We start from the raw sequence: 27503 nt of genomic DNA, 5'->3' as shown, positions 1-27503 counted from the left end.
TCAGGCATTAAAATTCATCAGAGAATCCACACAGGAGAGAAATCTTTTAGCTGTACTCAATGTGGGGTGAGTTTTACTCAGTCAACCAGCCTCTTATCACACCAGAGAATACACACAGGAGAGAAACGGTATAGCTGTGATCAATGTGGGAAGAGTTTTACTGACTCGAGCAGTCTGACTAAACACCAGAGAATACACACAGGAGAGAAACCTTATAGCTGTAGTCAATGTGAGAAAAGTTTTGGTCAATCTAGCCATCTGACAGTGCACCAGAAAAGACACACAGGAGAGAAACCTTATAGCTGTACTCAATGTGGGAAGAGTTTTACTAACTCTAGCAGTCTGACTCTACACCAGAGAATACACACAGGAGAAAAACCTTATAGCTGTGGTCAATGTGGGAAGAGTTTTGTTCAATCTGGCCAGCTGACTCGACACCAGAGAATACACACACGAGAGAAACCGTATAACTGTGATCAATGTGGGAAGAGTTTTACTAACTCTAGCAGTCTGACTAAACACCAGAGAATACACACAGGAGAAAAATCTTATAGCTGTGGTCAATGTGGGAAGAGTTATGTTAAATATACACATCTGACTCGACACCAGAGAACACACACAGGAGAGAAACCTTGTAGCTGTGATCAATGTGGAAAGAGTTTTGCTGCATCTGTCGATCTAACTAGACACCAGCGAGTTCACACAGGAGAGAAACCATTCCACTGTTCAGATTGTGGGAAAAGATTCTCAACTTCACAGAATTTGAAGATTCACCGGAGAACACACACAGGAGAGAAACCTTTTCGCTGTGGTCAGTGTGGGAAGAGTTTTGTAAAATCTAGAGATCTGAGAGTACACCAGAGAACACACACAGGAGAGAAACCCTATATCTGTGATCAATGTGGGAAGAGTTTTGTTCAATCTGGCCATCTGACATTACACCGGAGAACACACACAGGAGAGAAACCTTATAGCTGTGATCAATGTGGGAAGAGTTATGTTTCATCTAGCGGTCTGACAGTGCACCAGAGAACACACAGAGGAGAGAAACCTTATAGCTGTGACCAGAGATAATCTGATAAAAGATCGCTGATCAAATATTAGAAAATACATGAAGGAGTTATTTCATGATATCAATGAATTAATGTCACAATGTAGAATGTTTTAACATTGTAGGAGTATTTTAATGATGTCACAATGTACAATAAACGTTTGTCCCCTGTTCTATTGATTTCAACATGATATGGATATTAGCCTCATGGGGGAAAATCCAGGCTCTCAATTGAAAGAGTTACTATTTATGTGATTTAACAAAAAGTGACTAACAAAAAAATAGCTGTGTTACACTTACCACGTTGGTGACCCTCTTGAATCAAAATGCAACACTTCAAAATGTAGCTAGCTGTTTTCTACAAATTGTCTTCTAACCACTGATGTACACATTATTCCCAGATTCCATGTGGTTTTTGAGGTGTTTGTTTTAACAGGACGTGCAACCTCATCTCCCTCCTCTCTCCCTCCTCTCACACAAATGATTTTAGCATTATATCGATGAGTTATGACAAATAAGTGTTGTGTTCCTTTGTTCAGCGACCCCTAAATTTAAATGCATCACTCCAAAATGTAGCTGACTGTATTCTGCAGGTTGTCCTCTAACCAGTGAGGTAAAATATATCTCCCATTTCCATGTGTTTTTTTTGTTGTTGTGAAGTTTCAACAGCACGTACAACCTGATTTCCACCCTAATCGATATCAGTAGTTTATTGCTACTTGTAAAAACAACAGCGTTTTTGGTGCTTGTGTCCATGGTGAGGACAACTTGGTTTCTGATTGTCTCAAGGTGGGCAGTCAAAGAAAATTGTGTTTTGCATTTAGCCAGTGAGTTGCTATGGATCTTATTTTGACTGCATGTTTTTCCGATTTGGAGATGAGTTTTGTTTGGGCTCGTTCCAAGGGGACCAGAGTTCTAGAAGCTAGTGAGTTTTAGGACGACAGTCAGAAGGTCATTTTATAAATTTATATTTTTTTCTATTTTTTAATTGTTGTTAGCCAGTAGACACCATGTTTATATTGGTGAAGGTGAAGCATTGTAGTTGATTATAATGTGAAATGGAAGTTGTTTTCTGTTGGTGGTAAGCAAACTTGTCCAACAAAAATATAGGATATATTTGTTGTCTTAAGTGGGAAGGTGTTACAGGCTTTGGTGTTTCCATTTATGTTTTAAGGTTGGACTTTAGCGCATCTAGCTCGTTAGCCCGTCTAGCTCGTTAGCCCGTCTAGCTCGTTAGCCCGTCTAGCTCGTTAGCCCGTCTAGCTCCGTTAGGACGCACTGATTGGTGTCACCTCGTTAGTCAGTATGTGTTACACCTGTGCTGGCTTGTCCATCTCGTTAGTGGGAAGGTGTTTCACCTGAGCTGGTCCAGGTTCTATTTAAGAGTGTCTGGCCCAGTGCTCCAGTTGTCTTGATACATGTGGAGAGTCAACACCTTTAGTTGCTCCACCTTTTTGGTTTGCTTCCTGTCTTTAAGTTTGGTGTGGGTTTTTCTTTTGTTTTCCTCTTCTTGGGCAGATTTAGTGGGTCTCATGGTGGGTGTCTTTTAGGTCCCAGTTGTTGTTAGATTCCACTGGCTTTCAGTGGACACTGAGAGCAAAACTGCAAGATTATGTTATAATACTTTTATTGCATCAAATGGTTGTTTTATGCAACAGAATAGAGGGTTCTTAGAACTATTGTGTCTTTGTGTTCTACTGAGGAAGGGCCTCTGGGAGAAAACACTGACAGGAGATTTACAATGTATTTTGGGTGATAAAACCTAAAGAGACCGCATTCCAGGGCATGAGTTAATGTTTTTGTTCTATATGGCACCAGGGAGAGATGACCCCAGGGCCAGACCCTGGTCTCTACACAGAGTACTGTTTTTACAGCAGATACTGTCTGCTGAGAATAATAAGTATCTTTCATACAAATCTTAACCTTGTGACCCGTTCTATACATCTGTTGTTGGTCATGTAGGTTGAAAGGGGTGTATCTTGGCTGTAAAAGACCTTTGTACTTTTGTCCACTCAATTGATTCACTTTATATGTGTACGTTGTATTGACCTGCTCCCTTATAAGTGAATAAAGATTTAGTTTAAGAATAACTCTGACTTGTGTGATGATAAGTTTGTCTCCTCAATTGATATTAAAACCTGTTGGGGATAGGGGGCAGTATTTGCACGGCCGGATAAAAAACGTACCCGATATAATCTGGTTAATACTCCTGCACAGTAGCTAGAATATGCATATAATTAGTAGATTTGGATAGAAAACACTCAAAAGTTTCTAAAACTGTTTGAATGGTGTGGAACAGGAAGTGGAAATCTGATGTGTGGAATCACTTTCAAGCCTTTGCCATTGAAACACACAGGGACTTATTAATCATTTTGCACTTCCTAAGGCTTCCACTAGATGTCAACAGTCTTTACAAAGTGGTTTGAGTCTTCTATGGTAGAAACTGACCCAAAGAGAGGCTTGGGAAGTTGGTCCATTACTACTATGACGCGGGCGCCCATGGGAACCCTTTTGTTCCGAAACGTTTAGTAAGACAATGCAATCGTCCGCCTTGAATATTATTGAAGCTCTGGTTGAAAAAGGCCCTAAAGATTTATGTTATACAACGTTTGACATGTTTGAACGAACGTAAATATATATTTTTTGCACATTCATGACGACAAGTCCCGCGCGCTTCAGTACATTATGAGTAGCCTTCGGAATGCGCTAACAAGAAGGAACTATTGGGATATAAATGATTAACTTTTTCGAACAAAACTACATTTGTTGTGGACCTGGGATTCCTGGAAGTGCCTTCTGATGAAGATAATCAAAGGTAAGGGAATATTTACAATAGTATATTTGATTTTAGATGGCTCCAAGATGGCGCTAACATGTATCGCCTAGCCTATTTTTCTGAGCATACCACGTCGTTTATTGCAGTGTGATTTCCCAGTAAAATTATTTTTAAATCTGGCAATGCGGTTGCATTCACGAGATGTTAATCTATAATTCTTTGAATGACAATATTACATTTTAACAATGTTTTCAAATAGTAATTTTGTAAATTGTAGCTCTCATTCACCGGAAGCATTTGAGGGAAAATATTTTCTGAACGTCACGCACCGATGTAAAATGCTGTTTTTATATATAAATATGAACTTTATCGAACAAAAAATGCATGTATTGTGTAACATGATGTTCTAGGAGTGTCATCTGATGAAGATTGTCAAAGGTTAGTGCTGCATTTAGCTGTGTTTTGGGTATTTGTGATGCATGCTAGTTGCTTTGAAAATGGCAGTGTGATTTTTTTTGGCAGGGTACTCTCCTAACATAATCTAATGTTTTGCTTTTGCTGTAAAGCCTTTCTGAAATGTGGTTCGATTCAGGAGAGGTGTATCTATAAAATGGTGTAAAATAGTCATATGTTTGAGAAATTGAAGTTATAGCATATATTTGTATTTCGCGCAATGCGATTCCACTGGCTGTTGACTAGGGTGGGACGCAAGCGTTAAAGAAATGAACCACCACATTTGGCGATGGGGATGTGAATCTTCACTTGGTGACTGACGACCTGGGTAAATTACCTGGCTCCTGATGACCTGGGTAAATGGTGCACGAGGGATCCCTCAAACTTGGGATCTCAGGGAGACAGCACGTCGGAAACGGAGCAAATGGACCCACCTTTGATCTGAGAGGCAGCGAGCTGAGTGGATACCACATCTCAAACCTAGTTTAAAAAAAAGAAGGAGGTGAGCGAAACACGCAAAGTGGAGTTTTTAGAAAAGCCTCGTAGGCTCTGAGTGTGTATTCCTGTGTGGAGGTGTAAACAGGGCCCAGTCAGTAGAATCTGGGTGTCTATTCCTGTGTGGAGGTGTAAACAGGGCCCAGTCAGAATCTGGGTGTCTATTCCTGTGTGGAGGTGTAAACAGGGCCCAGTCAGTAGAATCTGGGTGTCTATTCCTGTGTGGAGGTGTAAACAGGGCCCAGACAGGAGGCTCTGAGGCTGAGTCAGCTATCTTTGTGAACTGGATGAAAACTAGAATCTGTGTTTACTAGTTAAGACCATTTATGATATAGTATAAGATAATTACAGGTGCACCGTACTGTTTTAAACCTGTAATTATTTTAAACCTGTACCCCATTTTAGAAGTATTGAAAGATGTACATGTATGAGTTGCATTATCCTAGGAACTAACTATGAGATAGAAATGTGAAAATATTCCTGCAGGTTAAAATATTGTTGAAAAACAACTAATTGATTAGGTATGTTTGGGAATAGCATTGTGTGACTGATATGAGAGTTGTGTGACTGATATGAGAGTTGTGTGACTGTTGTGGTGGCTAATTTCCGCATTACCAAATGAGGAGTTACAAACACACCAGTCCGAGTTAAACTACATCTTTAATACTTAAGATACTTTTGCAAAAGTTCTTGACCTTCAATAATATACTCTCTCGAATGAACCAGGAAGGTGATTACAGAATGGCTACAGGGATCTTTTATAGCAACGATACACCCCCTTCAACGTACATTGACAAACCACAGATACTTAGTAACAGTTCACAAAGGTTAAGTTTTGTATGACAGATATCAATAAAACACATCAGACAGTAACTGCTATGTCAACAGGGTTCATTATATAGACCAGTATCTGGTCCCCGTAGAACTGTCCCTCCCTGTTATGGTATTGAACAAAAACACAATTTCATCCAATGGCATATATCAATTGTCAACTCTAGATACTCCCATCTCAAGCAAACCCCCTCTTGACCCCACTCCTGGACAGGCTCACTGGGGAGTGAGCCTCTAGGCCATATATTATCACAGGATAAGTGCGAGATCTAAGAGAGGACATACAAGGGTCCATTTACTGCCATAATCCTCCCCTTATTAAAGAAAACGAGGGAGTGACTTACTCACAGACATTGTGGAGACAAGTAATTGGTTCCCCATTAATCACGCATCCCTTCACATGGTTTAAGAAATAGGTAAAGACACATTCCCATGACGACAAGTCTGACCTCTCCCCTCTCTGGGCCCCAAGTGTCTGAGCCCCAGCTAAGGTAGACGTGCAACTGAAAAGACACCAGAGTCCAATGGACACTTTCTAATGACAAGTACCTCAAATAAGCATATTATATTAATAAAACATCTTAATTATCTATGTTACCCAACTAATTCTGATTCGTCCACGACACTGTGATATGAGAGTTGTGTGACTGTGATATGAGAGTTGTGCGACTGTGATATGAGAGTTGTGTGACTGTGGAAATGAGTCTTAATCTGTTGTCTGGATAGTAACATAGAAATATGCTTAATCAGATGATTGAAATGTGGATAATAAGAGGGATGATATTTTAGAAAGCAGCGGAAGGTCTATAGTTCCTGGGAGGCTTGATTTTGCCGTGGTCTCTGGGAGGTTAGAGAACCGTTGAGGATCCCATGGTCATTGTCCGGGAAACAAAAGTTTATTTTTTGTTCTGCTGGGAGTATTTTTGGAGAGCTGCTTCGTAGCTGTGGAGAGTCCTTGAAAAAGCAAATGGAATGGTTGTCGTGACTACCTGAGAATTTCTTACGCTTTATATGGATTCTGTGAATATATGAAAATATGATGAATTGTATGTGTGTACAATCGATTACTAGAGATTTGATGAAGTAATACTGGGAATATAATTAGATACAATTTAAACAACCCATATGTAGACAAATGTAGGTTTTGAGTTGGTATCTTTAATGGATCATTTGATAAAGATGAGGTTTAAGCATTATTAAACAGTCTACAAAGTCTGGGCAGTTGGATGAAACTATAAAACGCTTATTGGACTTTCTCCATCCGGGTACTACATTTGAAATAAAACTGCCCTTAAGGTCGATTTATTGAATAAACTTTTTTCCATAAAGTTAGAAAAAGCCAAGGTAACTATGTAAATGTCTCTCGGACAAGGTGACTTTTATCAATATACACTCTAAAAAGTAAAGGTTCCTGGAGTATCCTTTATGGGTTCTTCAAATTGAGACTGTGGGGGAACCCCTATAAGTTATTTGAAGAACCCCTAACCCCTAATAATAACAATATTGGTTTAAATAATTAATTGTTTATTTTGTGTGACCACAAATGTGAATTAATATTTACAAAACAATTTACCAAACAAAACACATTACAAAATTGCAACATTTCTGCAGACATGTCAGACCATAATAAATAATAAATTTACTTTGTATAGTGCTTTTCATGACATTTACAAAAATACAAATAATGATGTACAATAAAAACAATAAAAACAACATTAAAAATGAATCACATAGGTAAACTAACAATATTGTAGACTTGATGCTAAATACAGAATTTTCAGCTTTAGTGTGTATATCGTATCCACTTAGTCATGTTAGGAAGTTTGCCATCTTTATGACCGGCCCTGGTAACTTCACCCCAACTTCTCTGATCCCCAGAACACAGTAACTTAACAACATAACTGTTTTTCTGACATTTTGGGGAAATTGAAGGGAAAATAAAAATCCAGTCGTAGCAGAGCCCCAAGTCCCATGGGGACGTCCTCGGGGGCCTGGATGTTCTCCCCATCAAAGGCCAGCGGGATTTCACTCTCATGGTGAAATGGATTTCCACCGATGTGCAGTAAAGGAGTGAAGAGCGGTGAAATCTGTGTCAACAAAAGGAAGAAAAGATTAATACACATACAATTAACAAAGCACATAACAAATGTTCAGCTGTAGTTTTATATAAGCATGCACACCTATGTTAATAAAGAAACAGATGATTGGTGTATAGGCATACCTTGTCATGGACATAAAGGCCACTCGGGTCCTCATTGAAGAGGTAGGGCAAGAGCAGAATCGCTGCTGTGGTCTCCAGTCCTAGTAAAGTAAAGCAATGATCTTACTACACTTGCTAATTTCATTACAAAATACATTAGAGAAAGGGAAGGAATAAGAGCTGTTGTTGGCTTTATGGAAACGATATACAATATATGGGAAAGAATATAGTTGAGGAAATAATCCAAACCTAGTTGTGCCTAGTTAGGACATAACGTTAGCTAGCTAGCTAACGGTACTGTACTGTAGCTCATACAACGCCGACGGTCAAACCCGGCTTTCTAATATTTACGTTCATTAACTATAGTAACGTTATGGAAGATATTCACAGAAAACCATCATTGTCTTCGTTATTCATTATTAGTATGTTATATTGTTATAATACAGTATGAGGTGAGACGGTGAACTGACGTTGAACCGGGCAGTCAGCTGCTGCTGCTCCAATACAGTATGAGGTGAGACGGTGAACTGATGTTGAACTGAGCAGTCAGCTGCTGCTGCTCCAATACAGTATGAGGTGAGACGGTGAACTGATGTTGAACTGGGCAGTCAGCTGCTGCTGCTCCAATACAGTATGAGGTGAGACGGTGAACTGATGTTGAACTGATGTTGAACCGGGCAGTCACCTGCTGCTGCTCCAATACAGTATGAGGTGAGACGGTGAACTGATGTTGAACTGGGCAGTCAGCTGCTGCTGCTCCAATACAGTATGAGGTGAGATGGTGAACTGATGTTGAACTGGGCAGTCAGCTGCTGCTGCTCCAATACAGTATGAGGTGAGATGGTGAACTGATGTTGAACTGGGCAGTCAGTTGTTGATGTTGAATAGTTAAATAGTATATGTCATATTAAATATATTACTCTATTGTTATCATATAGAAACATCATGGAATATTGTACATCATATTAAATATATTACTGTATTTTTATCATATAGAAACATCATGGAATATTGTACATCATATTAAATATATTACTCTATTGTTATCATATAGAAACATCATGGAATATTGTACATCATATTAAATATATTACTGTATTGTTATCATATAGAAACATCATGGAATATTGTACATCATATTAAATATATTACTCTATTGTTATCATATAGAAACATCATGGAATATTGTACATCATATTAAATATATTACTCTATTGTTATCATATAGAAACATCATGGAATATTGTACATCATATTAAATATATTACATTATTGTTATCATATAGAAACATCATGGAATATTGTACATCATATTAGTATCAACATACATTATTGTTTCATTCAATTTCACATAAATAAGGATATTTCATATTTTCAAGTTCAGAAGTCAGAACCCATCACCTGCTATGTAAAAGAGACAGAATAATGCACGATGGTCAATGCTATCCGGGATCCTTGGGACATCCCTACCCTAAACCCTAACCTTAACCCCTACCTTAACCATTTTAAATGTCAACTTCAACGGGCTAGGGACGTCCCAAGGATGTATCTCTACCTGAAAATACATGATCTAAGTGATTGATAGTTGGTATTCAGCAGTCATAAAGCCTTATTTACTTGAATGAACTACTAAAATAGTGTTTTTGTCAGACAGCAGCTCTACACTTTATTGACTGATTGATCCATTCATCCTTCCATCCCTCCTCAGCCTTCCTCTCCTCTGAAGACCCAGTGAGGGTGGAGCTCAGTCAGAGAGCTGTTGAGGGACTGGTTAGGAAGAACACTTCTACAGCCAGAGAGGTGAGAGGTCACACATGGTTTAGATGGTAAATATTTATGTCCCCTTAGCGGTTCATCACGTCAGCTAAAGGGAATATGTTCCATCATCGATGTTTATTTACATTAGTGCAAATTGTCCACTGATATTGGTGTAATTTCTCACCCCTTTTGGCTGAATGAAAGTTAATTTCCCCTCAGACACACACATTTGTTCTTTGATATTATGAAGGTCATTTGTGTCAAATGTACCTTTCCCCACTTATTCACCCCATCTCTTTACATTGCTGATGCATATTTGGTGGCCTGGCTGCATCCAGACGATGTCAAAGGCCCATCCTGGTAGATCTGAACCTAATGCAATTTAGAGTGATCAGATGACAGAAGTCACATTTAGGTGCCAGGTGTAACTGAGGCCATAGATGCTCCATATCCATTACTTTGAGTGTTATATATAATATGACTAAATGTGTTTCTGTGTTGCAGGGACAGTCAATAAATGGAACAGCAAGGCCACAGAACATGACATAAGCAGAGCTGTGGGAGACCACCTCAAGCCCCTGGTAGAGCCGGGGGTGGTGTTTACCACTCCACCACGCCTTCAGCAGGCTGGAAAAGTGGGATTGATCTGGTTGATCCATTTGTTTGTTTCGGTTTGCAGTAGTTGAATCCTTTGACGTATTGTTGAATTAAACATTTATCTTCAACAAATGCACTGGGTTGGTTGAAAAGTGATACTAAACGTACATACCAGCACTATTTTGACATAGTGGGAGATATACTGAATTTATACTGTTTTCATAATAAGATGTACCAAGATACGTATTGGTTTTGCAAGAGTCTGTTGATTGTCAGTCTTTGGGTTAATTTCTTTTGCAATATGTTCAAATCAAAACAAGCTTTATTTATACAGCACATTTCAGACATGGATGCTTCACAGGAAAAAAAATAAAACAATGAAAATAAACAGAAATATTTACCACAACAAACATAAGATGAACAACTGAAAGACGAATTAGCATTCTAAGGAAAATCCATTGATTAAAATATTAATTGGATGCAACATCCAACCCAAAATATAAGCTTGTTTTTTAGGAGGGGTTCTGATAGACACTATGGGGGTGTCCACTGAAAGTTGACTAGTAACAACAACTGGGACATAAAAGACACCCACCATGAGACCCCACTAAATCTGCCCAAGAAAAGGTAAACTAAAGACATATCCACATCGAACTTAAAGACAGGAAGCAAACCAAAAAGGTGGAGCAACTAAAGGTGTTGACTCTCCACATGTATCAAGACAACTGGAGCACTGGGCCAGACACTCTTAAATAGAACCTGGACCAGCTCAGGTGAAACACCTTCCCACTAATGAGATGGACAAGCCAGCACAGGTGTAACACATACTGACTAACGAGGTGACACCAATCAGTGCGTCCTACGTGCTAACGAGCTAGACGTGCTAACGAGCTAGACGTGCTAAAGTCCAACCTCAAAACATAAATGGAAAAACCAAAGCCTGTAACACCTTAAGACAACAAATATATCCTGTATTTTTGTTGGACAAGTTTGCTCACCACCAACAGAAAACAACTTCCATTTCACATTATAATCAACTACAATGATTCACCTTCACCAATATAAACATGATGTCTACTGGCTGACAACAATTAAAAACAAGAAAAAAACACGTATTTCTAAATAATAATATACAATAGTATTATTTGTTTCTCCTTTTTCTTTCTATAGAATCCTAAATCCCACTAGCTTCTAGAACACTCGTCTTCCTAAAACTCACTAGATTCTAGAACTCTCCTCTTTCTAAATCCCACTAGATTCTAGAACTCTCGTCTTCCTAAAACTCACTAGATTCTAGAACTCTCCTCTTTCTAAATCGCACTAGCTTCTAGAACTCTCGTCTCCTTGGAACGAGCCCAAACAAAACTCATCTCCAATACGGAAAAACGTGCAGTCAAAATAAATAACTGGCTAAACGCAAAACACAAATCTTATATCCATTTGGGGGGAAATCAGGTTGAATCTGCTCTTGAAACTAACACAACAAAACAAAAAACACATAGAAATGGAGATATCTTTCACCTCACTGGTTAGAGGACAACCTGCAGAAGACAGTCAGCTACATTTTGGAGTGATGCATTTAAATTTAGGTGTCGCTAAACAAAGTAACACAACACTTATTTGTCATAACTCATCGATATCATGCTAAAATCATTTGTGTGACAGAAGGGAGATGAGGTTGCACATCCTGTTAAAACTAACAGCTCAAAAACCACACGGAATCTGGGAATAATGTGTACATCCCTGGTTAGAGGACAATTTGTAGAAAACAGCTAGCTACATTTTGAAGTGTTGCATTTTGATTCCAGTGGGTCACCAACGTGGTAAGTGTAACACAGCTCTTTTTTTGTTAGTCACTTTTTATTAAATCTCATAAATAGTAACTCTTCCATTTCTGAGCCTGGATTTTCCCCCTGAAACTAAAATCAATAGAACAGGGGACAAACGTTTAGGGTTCTACATTGTGACATCATTAAAATACTCCTACTACAATGTTAAAACATTCTACATTGTGACATTATTTCATTGATATCATGAAACAACTCCTTCATGTATGTATTTTCTGATGTTTGATCAGAGGTCTTTTATCAGATTATCTCTTGTCACAGCTATAAGGTTTCTCTCCTGTGTGTGTTCTCTCTTGCATTGTCAGATAGCTAGATTGACTAAAACTCTTCCCACAGATATAAGATTTCTCTCCTGTGTGCGTTCTCTGGTGTGAAGTCAGAGAGCCAGATGTGGTAAAACTCTTCCCACATTGATTACAGCTATACGGTTTCTCTCCTGTGTGCGTTCTCTGGTGTGAAGTCAGGTAGCAAGATGTAACAAAATTCTTCCCACATTGACCACAGCTATAAGGTTTTTCTCCTGTGTGTATTCTCTGGTGCACTGTCAGGTGTCCAGATTGACTAAAACTCTTCCCACATTGACCACAGCTATAAGGTTTCTCTCCTGTGTGTGTTCTCTGGTGTAGAGTCAGAGTGCTAGATGCAGCAAACCTCTTCCCACATTGACCACAGCTATAAGGTTTCTCTCCTGTGTGTGTTCTCTGGTGTGATACCAGATGGTGAGATTGACCAAAACTCTTCCCACACTGACCACAGCTATAAGATTTCTCTCCTGTGTGTATTCTCTTGTGTACTGTCAGACTGCTAGATGAAACAAAACTCTTCCCACATTGATTACAGCTATAAGGTTTCTCTCCTGTGTGTATTCTCTGGTGTACAGTCAGATAGCAAGATTGACCAAAACTCTTCCCACACTGACCACAGCTATAAGGTTTCTCTCCTGTGTGTATTCTCTGGTGTACAGTCAGATAGCAAGATTGACCAAAACTCTTCCCACACTGACCACAGCTATAAGGTTTCTCTCCTGTGTGTGTTTTCTGGTGTACTGTCAGACCGCTAGATGAAACAAAACTCTTCCCACATTGATTACAGCTATAAGATTTCTCTCCTGTGTGTTCTCGTTGGTGTGTAGTCAGATAGCTAGATTGACTAAAACTCTTCCCACATTGAGAACAGCCAAAAGGTTTCTCTTCAGTGTGAATTCTTTGATGTATTTTAATTTTTTCTAATGAGGTGAATCTTTTCCCACAGTCAGAGCAGCAGTGAGTTCTCTTCCCTGTGGATCTCTGCAGGTGTTTCTTGAGGTGTTCTGATCTGCAGAGACTCTTCTCTGCCTCGTCAGCATCATGAGGTTGTTGAGGCTCCCCAGAGGATCCACGATAGTCCCATCTCTCTCCTGTGTGAACAACAAAGTCAGACAGATGATTAAAGGCCCACAACAGCAGTAATCCACTGTAAAAGGTGATGCCAACAGCGGCGCCATAATGTTGGACAACAATTGACGTCTGTAATGAATGTTAAAATTATTTGACAATGGCTGCGGATAATTTGAGAAAGAGAGGGTCCAGATTGTCTAGCCCAGCTGATTTGTACGGGTCCAGGTTTTGCAACACTTTCAGAATATCAGCTATCTGGATCTGGATGAAGGAGAAGCTGGGGAGGCTCGGGCAAGTAGCTGCGGTGGGTGGGGAGCTGTTTGCCGGGGTTGGGGTAGCCAGGAGGAAAGCATGGCCAGCCGTGGAGAAATGCTTATTGAAATTCTCGATTATCGTGGAGTTATCTGTGGTGACAGTGTTTCCTATCCTCAGAGCAGTGGGCAGCTGGGAAGAGGTGCTCTTATTCTCCATGGACCTTACAGTGTCCCAAAACGTTTGGGAGTTAGAGCTATGCAAATGTACATTTCTGTTTGAAAAATCTAGCTTTCCTATCTGACTGTGTGTATTGGTTCCTGACTTCTCTGAAAAGTTGCATATCGCGGGGACTATTCGATGTTAGTGCAGTACGCCACAGGATGTTTTTGAGCTGGTCGAGGGCAGTCAGGTCTGGAGTGAACCAAGGGCTATATCTGTTCTTAGTTCTACATTTTTTGAAAGGGGCATGCTTATATAAGGTGGTGAGGAAATTACTTTTAAACAACAACCAGGCATCCCAGTTTAGGTCACCTAACAGAACGAACTCTGAAGATAGATGGGGGGAAATCAATTCACATATGGTGTCCAGGGCAGCTGGGAGCTGAGGGGGGGTCTGTAACAGGCGGCAACAGTGAGAGACTTATTTCTGGAGAGATTCATTTTTAAAATTAGAAGCTCGAACTGTTTGGGCTTAGACCTGGAAAGTATGATAGAACTTTAATCTCTGCAGTAGATTGCTCCTCCTGATTCAGACACATCAAGGACATCAAGGTTGGCGGAGTGTGCTAAAGCAGTGAGTAAAACAAACTTAGGGAGGAGGCTTCTGATGTTAACATGCATGAAACCAAGGCTTTTACGGTTACAGACGTCAACAAATGACAGCGCCTGGGGACACACAGGGCCTGGGATAACCTCTACATCACCAGAGGAGTAGGATGAGGGTACGGCTAAAGGCTTTCAGAACTGGTCGGCTCCCTCCCTCTAGTCAGGTCATGTTGACGACTGGCTCCCTCCCTCTGGTCAGGTCATGTTGACGACTGGCTCCCTCCCTCTGGTCAGGTCATGTTGACGACTGGCTCCCTCCCTCTAGTCAGGTCATGTTGACGACTGGCTCCCTCCCTCTGGTCAGGTTATGTTGACGACTGGCTCCCTCCCTCTGGTCAGGTCATGTTGACGACTGGCTCCCTCCGGTCAGGTCATGTTGACGACTGGCTCCCTCCGGTCAGGTCATGTTGACGACTGGCTCTCTCCGGTCAGGTTATGTTGACGACTGGCTCCCTCTAGTCAGGTCATGTTGACGACTGGCTCCCTCCGGTCAGGTCACGTTGACGACTGGCTCCCTCCGGTCAGGTCAAGTTGACGACTGGCTCCCTCCGGTCAGGTCACGTTGACGACTGGCTCCCTCTAGTCAGGTTATATTGATGACTGGCTCCCTCCGGTCAGGTTATAGTGACGACTGGCTCCCTCCGGTCAGGTCATGTTGACGACTGGCTCCCTCCGGTCAGGTCATGTTGACGACTGGCTCCCTCCGGTCAGGTCACGTTGACGACTGGCTCCCTCCAGTCATTTGTGTGTTTTAATTATTTAATCAAATAGCATGCTTAAAGCATCAGACAAGTTCAGTACATATAGATTTTATAAAAACACATGGGGCGAATGGTAGAAAGAACAGATGACTCTTGGTTGACCAAGATGTATTTTAGTTGGGGACAGCACTAGAACATGATTTTGGGGCTCCCGAGTGGCGCAGCGGTCACTGCATCTCAGTGCTTGAGGCTTCACTACAGACACCCTGGTTCAAATCCAGGCTGTATCACAACCGGCCGTGATTTGGAGTCCCATAGGGCGGCGCACAATTGGCCCAGCGTTGTCCGGGGTAGGCAGTCATTGTAAATAAGAATTTGTTCTTAACCGACTTGCCTAGTTAAATAAAGGTTACATTTAAATACATTTAAAAAATTGAGTTTCGTGACAATCCATTTTTTACAAATCCGGCAAGGCACCAATTTTGAGAAGGGTTTAAAACAAAGGTTTCAAACCAATTCATGAATGTAATTGAATCTAGGTATGTCTTGCCTTTAATGTAATGGCATGAAAAACAATTGGCTGAATATTATACAATGACTTATCAACAGCTCTAATAATTTGCCTCCACAGGAAATCTACACTGGAAATTCTATAATATACTATATAGCCTAGAAACCTGGTTAAACTATCATTATGACATCATGGATGAATTCTAGAATATACTATATAGCCTAGAAACCTGGTTAAACTATCATTATGACATCATGGATGAATTCTAGAATATACTATATAGCCTGAAACCTGGTTAAACTATCATTATGACATCATGGATGAATTCTAGAATATACTATATAGCCTAGAAACCTGGTTAAACTATCATTATGACATCAGGGATGAATTCTAGAATATACTATATAGCCTAGAAACCTGGTTAAACTATCATTATGACATCATGGATGAATTCTAGAATATACTATATATCCTAGAAACCTGGTTAAACTATCATTATGACATCATTGATGAATTCTAGAATATACTATATAGTCTAGAAACCTGGTTAAACTATCATTATGACATCATGGATGAATTCTAGAATATACTATATATCCTAGAAACCTGGTTAAACTATCATTATGACATCATGGATGAATTCTACAATATACTATTTAGCCTAGAAACCTGGTTAAACTATCATTATGACATCATGGATGAATTCTAGAATATACTATATATCCTAGAAACCTGGTTAAACTATCATTAAGACCTCATGGATGAATTCTAGAATATACTATATATCCTAGAAACCTGGTTAAACTATCATTATGACATCCTGGATGAATACATTTGAGTGGTTACACTCCTCCTTCCCCCATCCCTCAGCTGTTTACCAAACCAAGCCTCTGGGCAGCCATTTTGTTACTGTTTAAAAAACCCACACAACCCAGCAATCTGCAGTTCATACAATAACAAATCTGTCATTCCACCACTGTTTTGGTTATAAGATGATTATGGGGTTGGAGAAATGTAACTACTTTCAAATTCATAGACAGACCTATGGATGCAAGGACTGACCATCCATGATATCAACATTATAGTTTTAACTATGTTGAGGCTATACAGTGTTGATTTACATTGTTTCTAAACATTGGAGTAAAAAAAAGCTTATTTGTGGTTCTGATGGGGTACAACAGTTGAACTAAGCTCATGAAGCATGTGTTATATTCTTCAAGAATCAATGGCTATAAATAAATAATTTAAAAGTCACAATATGGATGTAGCTATTGCAGATTTCCCCTTTAACACCACACATCAGTTAAACAACTGCAGAGTTTGTGCCTCTGTATTTAAGACAGTACTTACTAGTGTTAATCAGGGAACGGTTTCTCAAACCCATCTTATTGCTAAGTTCACCGTTAGAACCATTGGATGCCTTAAGATGCGTTTGGGAAACCGGGCCCAGATGTCCAGTTTCCTCCTCTTCTTCCTCCTCCTTTATCAATGTAACAGTCATCTCCCCCTCCTCCTCTTTCACTCCATAAACTGCATCCTCCTCCTCTTTAACTGTAACATCATCCTCCTCTTTCACTCTGAACGCATCTTTTTCTTCTTTCACAGTAACGGCCTCACCCTCTACTTCTTGTTTTACTGTGACATCCTCCTCCTCTTTCACTCTGAACGCGTCTTTTTCTTCTTTCACAGTAATGGCCTCACCCTCTACATCTTGTTTTACTGTGATGTCCTCTTCTTCTTTAGCAGGAGGAGAGTAGCTCAGTAACCGCATGGTCGGAGATGTTAGCTAGCTAGGCTAATGCTAACTTAACCAGCCCGCTAGCTGACTAATAACAACAACACCGTAAATATGAAATTAAATCTGATAACTAACTAGATGACAGAAGTGGGTTTAAAACACTGTGGTTAATATACACTAACGCGTCTAAAGAGCTTTATTGGTTCGGCTATTTTGTCTAGCAAGCTACCGAGGTGTTGACTAACTGTTGCTACTGTTGAAAGAAGCGTTCCGTCCACTAGATCATACGTCACACCAACAGTATTACCTTAAATTCCCAGACCGCCATCTGCTGACTGGAGTGGGTAACGCAGTTGAGTAACATGTATATTTTATTGTCAGACAACAAGTTAAAGTGTAGGAAGCATGAGTTTTTACTCAGCAGTGTAACAACACAGTGTGGTTAAAGACTTAGTAACTTAGTTGTAGTCACGATATGGTTCCCTATAAGTACAAACAGTTATGTTTTTACATTACTACAAATGTATTAACTTATTTCGGGAAATCTTCTAAACTACCCACAATGCACTATTTCCCAACGTCATATGTATTATCAACTCTATGCTACCGAGTTTGTATGCCAGTGTAACGGTGTAATGAAGTTACATTTAAAAAATGTATTTAACCTTTACTTAACCAGGCAAGCCAGCGAAGGACAAATTCTTATTTACAATGACGGCCAAACCCCTGCCAAACCCTAACCCAGACGATGCTGGGCCACTGTGCGTTGCCCTATGGGACGCTCAATCCCGGCCTGTTATGATACAGCCTAGTTTTGAACCAGGGTCTGTAGTGATGCCTCTACCACTGAGATGCAGGACCTTAGACTGCTGCTCGTGTGTTTACATTACATTCAGTGATAAAGGTATGGGATTCTGGGTAATCCACAGCAGATTTATGGAGAATTTGAAAATTGAGTGGTCCTGGGATAGAAATGTATAAAGTTGACATTAGATCATAAAATCCACCTTTTAAATCATACATTAGCAATTTATGTTTTAGTAACTACTGTTGTTGGTTTGGCCTCTCTTTATATGTTATTTGCCGAATCTCAGTTTTCCATGTGGGTTTTATGCAGAAGTTCCCTCTTTCAAGTTGGCAGCGAACTGGAAAATGCATCATCTTTAGGAGTGTTATTTATATCCTGATCATTCATCCACACTGCATCTTCTTTAGGAGTGCTATTTATATCCTGATCATTCATCCACACTGCATCTTCTATAGGAGTGCTATTTATATCCTGATCATTCATCCACACTGAATCTTCTATAGGAGTGCTATTTATATCCTGATCATTCATCCACACTGCATCTTCTATAGGAGTGCTATTTATATCCTGATCATTCATCCTCACTGCATCTTCTATAGGAGTGCTATTTATATCCTGATCATTCATCCACACTGCATCTTCTATAGGAGTGCTATTTATATCCTGATCATTCATCCCCACTGCATCTTCTATAGGAGTGCTATTTATATCCTGATCATTCATCCACACTGCATCTTCTATAGGAGTGCTATTTATATCCTGATCATTCATCCACACTGCATCTTCTTTAGGAGAGCTATTTATATCCTGATCATTCATCCACACTGCATCTTCTTTAGGAGTGCTATTTATAACCTGTCGACTACTGATCATTCATCCACACTGTGTGTCTCATCAATGCAGGTAATTTATGACATGTATAAAGTATGTGTTTTATAAACTCATGAACACCAGCCAGTTTATCAGCCCAGTTCTGTTAGTTTAGGTGGATTATACTTCTTCACCACCAGAGGGGGACGTTGAGTAATATTCCAGGTTAATTTGATATATTTTGAAACTAAAATGGATGACAGTTTATTCTGATGTTGTGAATATGAGATTACACATGGAAACTATGTATTTATTTTATTATAGTACATTAGGAATTAGTAGGAATTGTTAAATCCACCATGCGATCACAAAAACTTTGATAGACATTTCAACAACAAAAAAGTTAATATACATCTTGATTTCTTTTTTTGTTAGTATATTATACGGCAGATTTGTGGAGAATTACTATCGGAGTGCTATTTATATCCCGTCACTACTGATCATTCATCCATACTGTGTGTGTCCCATCATTGCAGCTTTGGAAATAAATGAACTGTCCATCCATTGCTCCTTCCTGTGTTGACTCACTGACTTGAGGGACCAGGAAGGTCACACTAGGTCGATATCTAGCTCAAGCTTCACCTCATGCTTTTCATGAACTGTGTGGTTGTGTTATCTAGAGGGAACCCGTTAGCACGGTAGGCTCTGGTGCCTTCTTGCTGTGGGCTCAAATCGACAGAGGAAATCAACCTGCTTGCTCCTTTTTGTTTTGTCAACTTTTCAGTAGGGATGTTATGTTTGATACCGGAGCTACGAGGGCTGCGTCCAAATCGCTAAGCAGTAAACTTCAAAGCAGTGTACTGATGCCTGTATCACTTTATCAGCAGCACGTCATCAATGGCGTCTGAAGCTTCATTTCATCAAACAACCACCTGATTGGTTTGGTATTGGGCTTGTTCGACACTGCAGGCGACTGCCGACTGACTGATCTACAAATCCCCTTGCATCATAAATAACTACTCATTATTATTTATAAATCAGTCAGCCAGTCACCATTTACCCACAATTCAGCATGGATTTCATGCTCTCGAACACGGCCAGTGGTTTAGTAGATGACATAAAGGCTATGCTGCTACGTGCTACGGTGTGGGATGTCATCTATAATAATGACATAAAGGCTATGCTGCTACGGTGTGGGATGTCATCTATAATAATGACATAAAGGCTATGCTGCTACGGTGTGGGATACCATCTATAATAATGACATAAAGGCTATGCTGCTACGGTGTGGGATGTCATCTATAATAATGACATAAAGGCTATGCTGCTACGGTGTGGGATACCATCTATAATAATGACATAAAGGCTATGCTGCTACGGTGTGGGATACCATCTATAATAATGACATAAAGGCTATTCTGCTACGGTGTGGGATACCATCTATAATAATGACATAAAGGCTATGCTGCTACGGTGTGGGATACCATCTATAATAATGACATAAAGGCTATGCTGCTACGGTGTGGGATACCATCTATAATAATGACATAAAGGCTATGCTGCTACGGTGTGGGATACCATCTATAATAATGACATAAAGGCTATTCTGCTACGGTGTGGGATACCATCTATAATAATGACATAAAGGCTATGCTGCTACGGTGTGGGATACCATCTATAATAATGACATAAAGGCTATGCTGCTACGGTGTGGGATGTCATCTATAATAATGTGGCTGTTCTAAATTCTGTGTTGCTCAAAGCCTTGAGTAATGAACCTATTTTTGAGACAATTGGCTGGAAAGCGTCGATGCTTCAGGAAGCTTTGTTTCCCCATCATGGAATCTATCTATTTTGGATGTTGTGGATTTTCCCTGCCATCATTCTGTATGTCTCTTCTGATCTGCAGTCATGTTTTAGTTGGGTTTTGTTAGTTGGGTTCTAACTGGTCTCCATTAGTTAGGCTCCAGCTCGCTGACCATAGTGTCACGAACCGGCTCGAAGACCGTAACAAAAAGTGAGACAACATGGGGATAAAGAATAACTAAATATATTTATTAACAGAAGTAAAGTAAATACAATGAACAATGGTGTGTATTTAGTCAGTAGTGTAAGTGAGTGGTCACATGTGATAATGAGGGGTGTTGAAAGGTGCCAACGCAAACAACCAAAATCTGTCTGTGTCTGCATGGAGAGAGTCTCCTCAATGAACGGGGAAGAGGTGTGTTTATCCTGGGACACACCTGACCCCAGGTGTGTCCCATTTCACTGACGACCCTCCCGGCTCCGCCCACCGACATCCTATTAAGGAAAAACAAGAGCAAAGAGAAAGAATTCAGCAGACAGAGTGGGAGGGTCACAGCAGTCTGATGATGTACCAGGGACTGGGGATGCAGTTAGGTTTGTATACAGTCTGGTGATATACCAGGGACTGGGGATGTAGTTAGGTTTGTATACAGTCTGATGATATACCAGGGACTGGGGATGTAGTTAGGTTTGTACAGTCTGATGATATACCAGGGACTGGGGATGTAGTTAGGTTTGTATACAGTCTGGTGATATACCAGGGACTGGGGATGTAGTTAGGTTTGTACAGTCTGGTGATATACCAGGGACTGGGGATGTAGTTAGGTTTGTATACAGTCTGGTGATATACCAGGGACTGGGGATGCAGTTAGGTTTGTACAGTCTGGTGATATACCAGGGACTGGGGATGTAGTTAGGTTTGTACAGTCTGGTGATATACCAGGGCCTGGGGATGCAGTTAGGTTTGTATGCAGTCTGGTGATATACCAGGGACTGGGGATGCAGTTAGGTTTGTATGCAGTCTGATGATATACCAGGGCCTGGGGATGCAGTTAGGTTTTTACAGTCTGGTGATATACCAGGGACTGGGGATGCAGTTAGGTTTGTATGCAGTCTGGTGATATACCAGGGACTGGGGATGTAGTTAGGTTTGTACAGTCTGGTGATATACCAGGGACTGGGGATGCAGTTAGGTTTTTACAGTCTGATGATATACCAGGGCCTGGGGATGCAGTTAGGTTTGTACAGTCTGGTGATATACCAGGGACTGGGGATGCAGTTAGGTTTTTAGTCTGGTGATATACCAGGGACTGGGGATGCAGTTAGGTTTGTACAGTCTGATGATATACCAGGGACTGGGGATGCAGTTAAGTTTGTATGCAGTCTGGTGATATACCAGGGACTGGACATGCAGTTAGGTTTGTTTTCCTCTAGCTACTCTCCAGTTTTCTCCCAGCAGCGTTCATAGAGCATAGATCACTGTTAAACTAGGCTGCAGAGTTCCTAGCTTGACAGATAATTCAACCAGTGTGTGACCAGTGGGTTTCTTTAAATGAATGAATATGAAACTGCCTTAAATACAGATGTGAAGGACAGTATGTTTTAAATTCTCACTCAAAATATGCACTGCTCTATTTGAACGTCTCAATATAATATTATTATTTAATGAAAGGAATAAAAATACATTTGTGTGCAACAACAAAAAAGTATCTTAACTGAGTTTCCCTCCAGTCATTTTACATTTTACATTTTTACATTTTTAGTCATTTAGCAGACGATCTTATCCAGAGCGACTTACAGTAGTGAATGCATACATTTCATAGAATTATTTTCCTGTGCTGGCCCACCGTGGGAATCGAACCCACAACCCCTGGTGTTGCAAACACCATGCTCTACCAACAGAGCTACAGGGAAGGCAGTCAGCAGACGGCGATGTGCGTCTTTCAGGCGATGCTGCAGCGTGACGTATAATCTAGTGGACGGAACGGATCAACAACAACGAGTCAGCCACCTCGGTAGCCAACTGCCGAAACATTTAGACTGTTTCTGTGCATATTTGCCTCTGTGTTTTAAATATACTTCTGACATCTAGTTAATTGCACCCAGTTAAATGTTATAGGTACATTGTTAGTCAACTAGCTGGCTTGATAAATTATCCTAGTACTAAACTAGTCGCTCATGCTAACTAGCTAGCTAGCTAACATCCCCGAACATGAGCTCCCTAAACTACTCCCCTCCTGTTAAAGAAGAGGAGGTCTGCTGGACGGAGAAAGAAGCTCTGGGGCTGAACATTGTCGTGAAAGATGAGAAGGAAGAGGAGGATGTTACAGTTAAACAAGAAGTAGAGGGTGAGGCTGCTACAGTGAAAGATGAAGATAAAGACGTTACAGTGAAAGAAGAGGAAGACGAGTTCAGAGTGAAAGAGGAGGATGTTACAGTAAAAGAAGAGGAGGAAGAGGTGAAAGAGGAGAATGCTGTTTTTGGAGTGAAGGAGGAGAAAGAGGGAGAGAGAACTGTCATATTGACAGAGGAGTCAGGAGATCTGATTACCATCAGTAAGTACTGTCTTAAAAAACGGGCTCTAACTGTCCAACTGTTTTGAACTAATGTGTTGTTTTAAAGCAGCATGCTACTGAAATTCTATACTTGAAAATGTTGTTCTGTACTCTAGGAATTTATGTTTTAATGTAATGTTAAAGCTACATTTTAAAATGGGGGATTAAAGCCCTGAATGCTGATTGGCTGACAGCCGTGGTATATCAGTATACCATGGGTATGACAACATGTATTTTTACTGTTCTGATTACGTTGGTAACCAGTTTATAATAGCAATAAGACACCTCAGTGATAGATGGCCAATATACCACGGCTAAGGGCTGTATCCAGGCACTCTGTGTTGTGTTGTGCAGAAGGACAGTCTTTAACCGTGCTATATTGGCCATATACCACACTTCCTCTGGCCTTATTGCTTAACTGTAACATGTGTATACCATCAGAGTCCCTCCCACCACAAAATCACAACTTAATTGTCTCACAGAATGGCAAACATGTTATAAATTAAACTTTTGACGTGTGTCTATTGTAGGCCTTGCGTAGAGTGTGTATACCAGCAAAACGCAGATTTCTAAATAATGTTGGAGAAATACATAAAATAAGAAGCATTATTGACATGAAAAGGACATGTGTTATGGGGAGACTGAACATATTAGCAAAAGGACAAGCGTTTTGGGGAGACTGAACATACTAGCAAAAGGACAAGCGTTTTGGGGAGACTGAACATATTAGCAAAAGGACAAGCGTTTTGGGGAGACTGAACATATTAGCAAAAGGACAAGCGTTTTGGGGAGACTGAACATATTAGCAAAAGGACAAGCGTTTTGGGGAGACTGAACATATTAGCAAAAGGACAGTGGTTTTGGGGAGACTGAACATGTTAGCAAAAGGACAAGTGTTTTGGGGAGACTGAACATATTAGCAAACGTCTGTGAGTTTGTAAGTCTTCAAAACAAAATAAAAATGTTGAAGGAAAGGTGTGGCTAAACAAAAAATATATAATTTAGAGAAGATAGTAATGTCCATTATTACTTTAGAGATGAAGTGGGACACCAACAAAACGTTATTAACAATGGAGCAACTGCAGCCTATAACATTGACTGAAATAGTAACATATATTATTATAGAGCTCTGCTCAGCCTATAAACATGACATTATCTATTATTATAGAGCTCTGATCAGCCTATAAACATGACATTATCTATTATTATAGAGCTCTGTTCAGCCTATAAACATGACATTATCTAATATTATAGAGCTCTGCTCAGCCTATAAACATGACATTATCTATTATTATTAGATTTTACTGATGCTATTAGATTGCTGGGTGGGGGGATAGGAGTTTTATATATACAGGGCCTTCAGAAAGTATTCACACCCCTTGACTTGTCCCACATTTTGTTGTGTTACAACCTGAATTTATAATGGATTCAATACCCCATAATGTCAAAGTGGAATTATGTTTTTGGAAATGTTTACAAATTCAATTAAAAGCCTAATTAAGTTCAGGAGTAAAGATGTTGCTTAACAAGTCACATAATAAGTTGCATGGACTCACTGTGTGCAATAATAGTGTTTAACATGATTTCTGAATGAATACCTCCTCTCTGTACCCCACACATACAATTATCTGTAATGTCCCTCAGTCGAGCAGTGAATTTCAAACACAGATTCAACCACAAAGACCAGGGAGGTTTTCCAATGCCTCGCAAAGAAGGGCATGTATTGGTAGATGGGTAAAAAAAACAGACATTGAATATCCCTTTGAGCGTGGTGAAGTTATTAATTACACTTTAGATGGTGTATCAATACACCCAGTCACTACAAAGATACAGGCGTCCTTCCTAACTCATGAGGCCAATGGTGACTTTAAAATAGTTACAGGTTTTAATGATTGTGATATGAGAAAACTGCAGATGTGTCACGGTTGTCGTAAGGGTTAGACCAAAATGCAGCGGGAATGTATATACTCATCTTCTTTTATTCGGCAGAAAGAAGGAAAACCGAAACAAAACACACGTATACAAAAATAATGCCGATAACAGTCTTGTCAGGCACACAGCTAAACAAGAAACAACTACCCACAAAAAAACACCCCTCTTAAATTCAATTAGAAGCAACTAGCAGCAGCTGCTTCCAATTGAAGGTCATTAACTAAACATAGAACTAGACATACTAGATAAACATAGAAATATACTAACATAGAACATAGCCCAACAAACCCCGAAACACACTAAACAAACACCCCTGCCACGTCCTGACCAAACTACAATAACAAATAACCCCTTATACTGGTCAATCGTGTTTCGGAGGACACATGGAACTCGACCTTCGCCTCTCCCCCGAGTCCGTAGGGGAGTTGCAATTGGATATCATGAAATTGGTGATAAAAAGGGGTAAAGGTACAAATATATATATATACACTGGTACCGAAATTAGATTTTTTGATGACCTGGCAGATGTGTAAAACCATGTAAGACTTCGGTTAGAAGTGAATCACCTGCCTGGACATCCTAAGAAGCACCAGAGACCTGCATTTTGAAGTGGGTTTAATAATACTTGTGAAAACTGACTTCAGGTGATTGAAGGATCTAGTCTAGATTTAACGTCATAGGAAGTTTTATCATGTGGAGGTTTCATTCAGGTCTCTGTTTAGTTAATTAAATAATCTGTTTGTCTTTGACAGGAGAGAGACCAGACTCTCCTTCTGACAGCAGGAAGAGTCCTTCAGAGGAACCAGACCCTGAGACGTCCAAACCAGCAGGACGACATCACTGCTCGCGGTGTGGAAAGTGTTTTACTCAGTTAGGGAGCCTGAGAACACAAGAGAATACACACAGAAGAGAAGCCTTACCACTGCTCCTTGTGCGGAAAGAGTTTTAGGTGGTTAGGGAGCGTGGAAAGGCATGAGAGGACACACACAGGAGAAAAGCCTTTCCAATGTTCCCATTGTGGAAAGAGTTGTACGCAGTTAGGGAGCCTGAAGGAGCATGAGAGAATACACACAGGAGAAAAGCCTTACCAATGTTCCCATTGTGGAAAGCATTTTGCCCAGTTAGGAAACCTGAACCAGCATGAGAGGACACACACAGGAAAAAAGACGCACCACTGCTCCCACTGTGGAAAGAGATTTATCCGGTTAAGGTACCTGAAAGAGCATGAAAGAATACATACAAATACACAGGAGGAGAAGACATACCACTGCTCTCATTGTGGAAAGACATTTTCCCAGTCAGAGGACCTGAAATCACGAGAGAATAGAGAGGCTGTGTTCTGACTTGTGTTTTTGACTGAGAATTTGTGATTTTGTTTGGACTGTCAGACTTGAGTTCACTCTGTGTAATGTTAGTGCACTATTTTTTTATCACGATTAATCCATTGTCTGGAAGGGTTAAAAATACACTGAAAACATCCAAAATACATCCTGTATACCGCTAAAATCTACAATGCCATGTAAAAACAAGATGACATTGAGGTTAAATAAAGTGTGCTTTACCAATGTAACATATTTTGACACGTCCACTGTGGGGCTCTGCAGAGTCATAATATCCATAACAACTACAGGTCAAACAGGGAAATGGTTCACATCATTTTTCCACCATTCATTTTCCCCATAGGGCTGTGTTTTGTTTAGGCTCACCGTGGTGTGACGTTTTGATAACCATGTAAATCTCTCTAGGACAAGGTGACTGAGGACACACAGTGTGTTGTGAATGTATTGTAATGTTTTTAAAATGGTATAACTGCCTTTATTTTAGCTGGACCCCAGGAAGAGTAGCTGCTGCCTTGGCATGAACTAATGGGGATCCATAATAAACCCCAGGAAGAGTAGCTGCTGCCTTGGCAGGAACTAATGGGGATCCATAATAAACCCCAGGAAGACTAGCTGCTGCCTTGGCAGGAACTAATGGGGATCCATAATAAATACAAAAACTTGTATCAATATATTTGTCTTTCTTTACTCTCGGATTCAAAAATGCTAATTAGCATCAAAGTAGACAACATGCAAGACTACAAATCCCTGCAAGCTCCTGCATGTCATCTCTAGCCGACACCTTTCACAGAACAGTTCACTGAATTGTCCATTGAAATACATTTTGACAATTTAATCA

At 40.2% G+C, this 27503-nt stretch overlaps 1 protein-coding gene across 1 annotated transcript; it reads left to right on the top strand.

Annotated features, from left to right (window-relative positions):
• Nucleotides 1-26895, top strand: LOC115152469 (zinc finger protein 271-like; the record flags this gene model as incomplete). The annotated part of the gene is made up of 2 exons (XM_029697347.1): nucleotides 1-1020; nucleotides 26378-26895. Coding segments are annotated over 2 exons (1311 nt in total), but the record flags the coding sequence as incomplete, so codon positions are not given.
• Nucleotides 26896-27503: the final 608 nt, after the last annotated feature.

Source organism: Salmo trutta, chromosome 17, assembly GCF_901001165.1.
Source record: "Salmo trutta chromosome 17, fSalTru1.1, whole genome shotgun sequence".
NCBI lineage: Eukaryota > Metazoa > Chordata > Actinopteri > Salmoniformes > Salmonidae > Salmo > Salmo trutta.
This window is presented reverse-complemented; position numbering and strand designations above follow the sequence as displayed.